Source organism: Clupea harengus, chromosome 1 (genome assembly GCF_900700415.2).
Source record: "Clupea harengus chromosome 1, Ch_v2.0.2, whole genome shotgun sequence".
Classification (NCBI taxonomy): domain Eukaryota; kingdom Metazoa; phylum Chordata; class Actinopteri; order Clupeiformes; family Clupeidae; genus Clupea; species Clupea harengus.
Window position 1 is genome coordinate 4,852,260 of NC_045152.1, and position 8,676 is coordinate 4,860,935.

General features: G+C 40.3%; 2 protein-coding genes across 2 annotated transcripts; one reads left to right on the forward strand and one right to left on the reverse strand.

Moving 5' to 3' along the window:
- Positions 1-578: 578 nt before the first annotated feature.
- On the reverse strand, positions 579-4,168 carry dusp3b (dual specificity phosphatase 3b). Its single transcript, XM_012827168.2, has 3 exons — positions 3,902-4,168; positions 2,141-2,373; positions 579-1,137 (listed from the first exon to the last, which is right to left on the reverse strand). Exons 1-3 carry the CDS (start codon positions 4,021-4,023, stop codon positions 938-940), a joined length of 555 nt encoding a protein of 184 aa, XP_012682622.1. The 5' UTR covers positions 4,024-4,168; the 3' UTR covers positions 579-937.
- Positions 4,169-5,261: 1,093 nt separating this feature from the next.
- On the forward strand, positions 5,262-7,516 carry LOC105899868 (homeobox protein Dlx3b-like). The gene is made up of 3 exons (XM_012827089.2): positions 5,262-5,595; positions 6,595-6,779; positions 7,117-7,516. Exons 1-3 carry the CDS (start codon positions 5,262-5,264, stop codon positions 7,423-7,425), a joined length of 828 nt encoding a protein of 275 aa, XP_012682543.1. The 3' UTR covers positions 7,426-7,516.
- The last annotated feature ends 1,160 nt before the right edge of the window (positions 7,517-8,676 follow it).

An 8,676-nucleotide genomic window follows, 5' to 3' on the forward strand; every position in this document is an offset into this window, starting at 1 on the left:
CTGTAATCATGCCTGGTTTTATCAAAAGCAGCTCACACAAAACAGACATTGGTGTCTTTTATACGCAGATATAGTTTACTCGTATGGCAAATATAGAGGGAATGCAACACTTGATGTAATACGTCACCAGAGAAAAGAGAAAATAAAACAACAATAACTTATTGTCTTTCAGTCTGCACACATCTTCAGCTGCTTGTCAGTATACACACACTCTCTCCATCCTTGAAGGTTATTTGCTGCGGTCTAAAGGTGACTGAGAGCTGAAGATGACACTGAGCAAATCAGAGGCAGGCTCTTGAAAAATCCTTAAATATTAACTTTCCCCGATTTAGCATTTGGTCCACGCAATGGCAGCAAAGTACATTAAGTGCAAATGAGCTTTGAACAGCTTACTTAAATAAACATTATTATAATACTCATCTCAGGAGAATATCTCTGCCTGGACCAGCCAGCAAGACATAAATTGCAGTGAGTATGTGTGTGTGTGTGTGTGTGTGTGTGTGTGTGTGTGTGTGTGTGTGTGTGTGTGTGTGTGTGTGTGTGTGTGTGTGTGTGTGTGTGTGTGTGTGTGTGTGTGTGTGTGTGTGTGTGTGAGTGTTTGTACTGTGTATCTGTATAAGCAAACATACACAGCTATAGCACAGACCCTGTGAGGGGGTGTTTGGGAATAAGGGGCAGCGATAACGTCCTTGAATGTGTGTGTCGTGTGCATCTGTATGAAAGAGTGTCTGAGAAAGTGCGTGTATGTGTTTGTATGTCACTAAAAATATCAACAGCCAAAACTGAATATAACAGTATTTGTGCACATGTATGTTTGCTTGTGTGTTTGTGTGTCAGTGGGTTTATGTGTAAGTGTCACAGTTCTTGTGCTTAAGCATAAATCCTTGCAGTATCGAAGCCTGACGAAACGGCAAAAGGCAAAGCCCACTTGTTTGTTCTAGAGCTTTCCTTCTGCTACCAGCCTGTCATCGAGTTGGCAAAGCTGGCGTAAGAAGCCGTCATTTGGGCCAATTTCCCTCTTCTGTCGGATCATGGCCAGGGCTGTCCTCACGTCCATCTTGTGCCGCAGCATGAGATAAGCGATGACCAGAGAGGGGGAGCGGCTGTAGCCCTCTCTGCAGTGCACGTATACCTGCCCTACAGGTGGGGCAGGGGATTAGGTCATGAGAGTTAAACACAGCATTGCAGGAGACTGAAATCGAATTCATAACACTAAAGATTTTTTTATATATATTTTTCGTTTAGGCATATTATTTACAGTCATGTGAATACACAGCTGTCAACAGAATGAAGTCTGGGTTGTTTATTTGGAATGATACATTATATTCTACATCATTTCATACATTAGTTCACATAAACAAACAATTCATTGAATTCAACATTAACAAACAAGACAAAATGAAATAAAATGAACATGATTTAATGCTTTATTGATGTTATCTAATGCCTTTAGTTAATGGCATCTACTGATTTTGGTATAGGAACCATTGCCTTGACTGCATATTCAATGGCATCCTCCCTATCTTGCTTCTCGTGTCTCTTAACAGTTCTCAGTTGCCAGCACTTCCAAAAAGGTAACTTTGCACCTCCATTCATAAGAAGATGGTAACTTTGCACATCCATTCATAACAAGATGGTAACTTAGCACATCCATTCATAAGAAGATGGTAACTTTGCACATCCATTCATAAGAAGATGGTAACTTTGCACATCCATTCATAACAAGATGGTAACTTAGCACATCCATTCATAACAAGATGGTAACTTAGCACATCCATTCATAAGAAGATGGTAACTTTGCACATCCATTCATAAGAAGATGGTAACTTTGCACATCCATTCATAAGAAGATGGTAACTTTGCACATCCATTCATAAGAAGATGGTAACTTAGCACATCCATTCAATTTGAAATAATAATTGTGTCCTTCAGACTTTGCTTTGCAAAGAATCCTCAATTTACTTTTCTTTCAAAAACAAGAACATTTCTAAGTGACCCCAAACTTTTGAACATTAGTGTATATCTATAACAAATGTGAATGCTATATACTTACATTCATTCACCGCAAAAATCTTGCTACAAATTCAGAGCACAATGACCTATTCCAAACTTCCAAACAAATTGAACCGACTAGACTTACCTTTCCCATTTTTGTGTGCTAATGCCTTCTGGATAAAATCAGCTCCCTCCTCGAAGTAGACACTGAGGTCAAAGTGGTCTGTGTCACTGGCTGGCATCCCGTGGTAGACGATGCCCGTGCCCGCGTAGAACTCAGCGTTGGTGTTCACGTGCATGAGCGAGTTCCCCTCTGCCGCGTTCAGCACGTGGGTCACACCTAGACGTTGCAAGCGCATTACATCGGTGGCCACACACCTGTAGAAACACATCAAGGGAAAACGTAGTCTGATTTCAGTGGTTGCTATGGGAGATGGGATACACACACTGAGGCACATACACTCTTTTCAAATATTGCTATTGTTGCCACACGTGAAATATTTTCTCAGTTTTATCCAATGTGTGTGTGTGTTTTTATTTTATTATAAATTTGTATTTGAGTGATAAATATTACGGAATTAAACTTCACAGTACGTTCTCTATGCTATCAATGTGAGGTGGCGAGCTTGGCTGCATCTGCAAATACTTTGATTTTTGACACTTCTGACATGATTTGACAGTATGTTGGTGTGCTTAAGATATGATATGCATGAGAAAGTTGCATGTGTGTGCGGTTTTGAGTTCCTACAGGGCGATGAGCTGCAAGTACTCTCTCATGACACCGAAAGGACTAACCCACAAACCACAACTTCTGTAACTAGGCATTTTAAGTTTTAAAATGTGTGTTATTCTTCAGAGTTGTCAATAGGCTTTGATTAGTTTGAAACTTGAAACTTGACATGATTGGTACAATGAAAATGAATATAAGGTAAATATAAGGTACAGTATATCTTACATGTCATGCAAGTATTTATGTTAAATGTAAGCTAGAAAAAGCATTACATTATATAACATATATAAAACATTACAAAATGTTATAGATTAAGAGTCAATGTAATTGGTGTGCAGTAGCATAATCATCACAACCAAGAATAGTGGCAGTTCTTGGTCTGTGTGTGTATGCCTGTGTGCATATACAATCAAGCAAGCACATGTGTTTTCCTATTTTTATGTCCTCTGATTAATTATTCATCATTCCATCAGAGAAATACAAGAGTGGGAAGGTCCAGAGAGGACGCTGGCAACCTTAGACACAACTGACTGTCTCCATTACATAACAGAGTCCCACCCTTCTCCAGTCTGCTCTCAGCCATCTGAAAACATGACAAATTATTCCATAATTCTTAATCTGGTAAAACAGCGTCTGTCTGACTACCTGGCAATGTATAGTGGCTCTCCCTCTGTTTCTACTACATGTGTTCTGTGTATATATGTGCTAGAGAGAGGGAGAGAAGGAAGGAGGGAGGGAGGGAGATGTGGCGGCATAAATATAGTGAGTCTATTTAAAGCCCCCAGACACAGCCAGGGGAGGGGAGGTGCTCAGGATGAGCATGCACACGTGGAAAGATTTTAATTTAAAAGTTCACCAAGGGAATGATAGCTTCTGTGTCATGTTATTTAAAACTCTTACCTCTCCCCCTCACTTCTCTAATTCAGATTAAATGACAATTCTACATGATAGCCAAAGGACTATGCAAACCAGTCTGAAACACAAACATGGGGAGTTCAAATGTCTTAATATAATTCACTTTTTGGAGATATCCTTCCACAAAAACAGTCAAATCCTGACAATAACAATCGAAATTGTTATTGCTTTCTGATTAATGGCACCTATTAGTAGTGTTGAGGCCCATACATTATAAAACATTCTTTTTACATCTATCTGGGTTTCAGAGGATATACTCACATATTTCCGACATATATCTTTGGGTAAACCTCGTTGAAGTCTTTTGAAGGCATCATATACAATCCACTTTCGTCTGTCAGTAGATCATTGAGCTGCTGCACGGACACCTCATATTCAGTCATGCTTACGACCCTGAAATAGTTGAACCTTGAAATACCGACGACCGTGATATTATTTTAGTTGTACAGTTAGCTAATGGATATGGTAACGCTGTATTATTTCCGCGTTGAGGCTGAGCGCGAAGTGACTGTAGCCTTTCGCGTTAAGTTGCACAGCAGCCTTCTCTCAACACGCCCCCAAACGACAAAGAGGGCCCAGGAAAGTTTTGCGCATGAATTGCTTTGGAGTTGCGTGATTCTGATCCTGCCACTAGATGTCAGTGTGTATACGCCAGAGTCCATTGCCGTGCAGACCTCTTCACAGTGAATTACAAGGTTTACGTTTGTGTCGAGGTCAAGGTTACATTTGACAAAACTTGAAAGAGACACGGTATTCCTCACGTTTCGTTATTCAAGTGTGTTGGTCAGATGAATACAGTTTGAAAAGCCTGGCTATAAGGAATCCATTGTAAATTCGTCCCGATTCATGCGTGAAGTAAACTGTATAGACTTTCGGCACTAGAGTGTGCAGTTGACTTATGTTGAGAGGATGGTTGCTCCCCGCTTCTAACATCCACACAAGTTTGTTGTTCGCGTTCTCTGCATATTTGTGTCTCAAAGATATAATATTGTTGTGTTGTAACCACCAACATGTCGCTGAATATCATCAGAGGCAGTAGACTATAGTAGCCAATTTATGCCACGCTTAACTCTTTGCGATGTTTTCTGAGGTGTTCCGCCCTCTATTATATAACCTCAAATACATAGAATAACTAATAGGCCTAATAGAGAGTAGTGCGTAGACTACCAAAATTTCACAGCTACTACCTGTTTTTTTTATTTCTGCTTTTACGGGCGCACCCATGCATGAACTATTTTGTTAGTTAGTCTTCTTTAACTTCATAAGGAGGGGGAGGACCGAATTTTCGTTCATCATGCTTTAAAGAGAAGTTTGTATAATCCTGTATGCGTGGGCACTTGAGAACCAATGAAAATGCAGCATCCACTTCTGCGCTGCGCATTTTGATGTACTGGTGTCTGATTTGGGTAGTCTGTGAATCACCGGTTAGGGAGCAGATGCAACGTCGACGGCATTGACTAGGAGACGAGGAACTGCCTTATAAGAAACACAGGTCTCGTATCAGTAAACTTCCTTCATTTAATTTTTCACAAAATTGTTCGGATTATTTTTTTTCCTTGGGCTGTCATTTCCACGGGACTGGCGAGTCAGTTGCTTGGACCTTCACAGACCACGGTGCGCAATGACCGGAGTCCTCTCTGAAAAAAAGTTTTCTAACGTTTCATCCCACTTGCTTGGCTCATCGGTGTTCGAACAAGCATCCGAAACAGACTTACATACCCTTCCGGATTCTGAAGTCGCTGGTATGAGTTACTATACCGGCCACACGTCGCATAGCCACCAGGACTACTACCAGCCATATTCTCAGTCGATGAGTCCATATTCCTATCAGCAGTACAATCCGAACGGATTAGGAGCATCAGGTGGTTATCCCATGAAGACGGAGTATCCTTATTCTCATACGTACAGACAATATGGACATTACTGTAGGGAAATACAGACAACCCAAGACACAGGTAAGACAACTGAAAAATGGGTAGCAGGACCTCTACTTTCTGTCAGTGATGGGGTTTGGGTCGGATGTGAAATCGAGTAGAACACATCAACATCACCCAGCCATTAAAATCAAGATCATCAGTTGACAAATGATCCCAGAGAGCTATGGAGAGCAAGTTATCTATATTATTTATATTATTTATTAGTTATCTATATATATTATTCAGTAGTTTTAAAGAATAAGCCAGTCGTTGCTGCCCAGTTGGAAAACACGTAGGCCTTTGTGTCAGATTTTGTTTCTGTCAGACAACTCAAAACCTACTGGCAAGATTCACTGTTACATTGTCACAGAATTGTTTAATACCTAGTACGTTTCCGAGATTGGACTCTCTTTGAAATCTTTTGTTGAGAATTTCAGGCAATTTGTTTTCGCCCAAATGAACTTAGATATTCAGAAACAACAACACTAGGCTACTACAACTGCTAATAATAGTAACAACAATAATAATTTGTCGGAAAGTTATTTGACATGTCTTCGTGCAATATAATAGACTGCATAGTCTTATTTACAGCATTTGTATGTACCAAATACAGTCCTATGTACATCACAGAGTTCGTTTATTCGCTGCAACAAACAAAAACGTGGCCTCTCCACGCGAGTGTGTTTGCTTGTTCTTCTGTATACGTACGTACATGAAGGAGTCCATAAACTCTGTAGGCCTAAACATGTTTTCTCTTTCTCCTCCCCTCTCGCTGGCTCCCTGGCTCTCACACACACACACACACACACACACAAACACACACACACACACACACACTCAGGACTGGAAGTCCCTTTTAAATTATATGTTTTGGTTTCGGTGTTGGTCTGCATGTGCTGTAGTTATGGAAGATTTACACAGCTATGTAATGGCATATGCCATTTTAAGTACCATTTCTTTGATGGTGTTAACTTTTCGTTCCTGTTAGTTATTTTTGTGCAAACTTAATGTTTTTTTTTTATAATACATCTCTTTCAGTGAAAGAAGAACCGGAACCTGAAGTGCGAATGGTCAACGGAAAACCGAAGAAAATTCGCAAGCCACGAACCATCTATTCCAGTTACCAGCTGACGGCTTTACAGCGGCGCTTCCAAAAGGCACAGTATCTGGCCCTACCGGAACGGGCAGCGCTTGCGGCGCAGCTTGGGGTTACCCAGACACAGGTATGTTAACAGCAATAAACCCACAAAGTTGGCACATCAGTTTGAGGCAGGCATTTGTTTACAAGTCGACCTATCTCTTGCTGTAGCGTTAGTCAAAACCTTAAGAGCGCTTGTAAAGCAAACACACCACATTCTTCACAATTCTGAAAGACTGGGCTTTTTTTATTTTACATTAAGTACAAAATAGTGCGCGTTATGAAATTCGCCTATTATTTATTTGTCTACAAATTATATGGAGGTGTGTAACATCCTTCCGCTGCTTAGCCTAGTTCATGATCCACATTTTGGTATTTTTTTCAGGGGTACAAGTAATCACAAATTACTTTTCACCTTTCAGGTCAAGATATGGTTCCAGAACCGCCGGTCGAAGTTCAAGAAACTGTACAAAAACGGCGAGCTGTCGCTGGATCACAGTCCGAATGCCAGCGACTCAATGGCGTGCAACTCGCCGCCCTCCCCTGCAACTTGGGATTCGAGCGCACACGCTAACGCAGCCAACAGAGGGCAGATTCCTCCACAGTCCCATTCTTCTTCGCCGTCTTTTATGGATGATTGCAGCCATCACTATCAGCAAGGCTCACATTTAGGCGTTCAGCACCCGAACTCGGTGCACCATACGCCCCCATCTACGCAGAATGCTTACTGACCCTGATGGACGCTCTACAGTGAATTTAAGATCTACCATGGCATTGGACAATTTTAATTTCGTCCGTTGGATGAAACTAAAAGAACGTTTATTTACTTTTCAGTTTTGGTCGTCTATTTTCGTTTGCACTGTCATTTTGCTTACCATTTGGACAGCATTAACACTTGCTACTGCATGCTCTGTCAGTGTTCTTAGCGTTTAGTTCAGAGTTTATAAACGTTTGGCCTTTGTATCAGAATGGCATTTATTAAAAACAGTGCGGGTGAAAGTTTGTCTACTTCAATTTGTGAGTTTACTATGTGTTTTTATTATCATAATGAAGGGTTTTGAGAGGGTGCTCATATATAGCATTTTTTAAATGTTTTTTTGTGTGTGTTTTTTTTACATATTTGCTTTACTTTGATAAATCATCAATATAAATCATCAATATATTAACCGAAACAGTACATACAATACATTAGGCCTACACAAACAATACATTTGTGTGAAAATAAGCAACTTTGTTTCGGCAATTTGTGCAAATTGTAGGTTACTATTTTACGTTTGGTAATTGGTCATTACGTCAAAGTTTACGTGAGTTTTTCCTGTGAGGTAGACTACGTTTTAACACAAACTGGTCTGTTTATCAGTCTTATAAAAATGTATGAGTCGATTTCAGTAATTATCTGGATGGGTTATAATGAAGTAGAACTTACCTTAGAAATAGCCTGTCTGAACATTATGGCCCTAATGTGTAAAAACATGTGTAGTAGTGGACAAGTCTGATTTACGTGGAAGGGGTACAAGCTTGAAGTGTCTGCTGCACAGTTATGAAAACATGGATCAAGCAAATTGTAGATTTAGATTACCTGTGACGGTTGTGAAGGTCGAGATCATAGCATCTAACTCGAAAAGGAATGCCAACCATAGTTATATTTTATTTAATAAACAATATGAGGATTTCTGAAATTCCCTCTGTTTTCCCATCACGGAATTTTGAGTCTATTTCTAAAAGTGAGACGAGTTAGCAAGGCGCAAGCCACGGGGAAAGCAAAATCTACACGCAAGGCAAAAACTGCCAGCTGAAATAATTTGTGCTGTGTCACCTCTCTTGAATTGGGGTATTCTGTGGTCTGTTGAAGTAGGCCTATGACGAAGCTTAAGTTTTCCGCTTATTCGCACCGTTCAGTGAAATTTTACATGCTAATACATCTGCAAATTCGAAAGTCAAGTATCCGAAGTATTTTGTCTTGACGAATCCTTGGGCTGTTC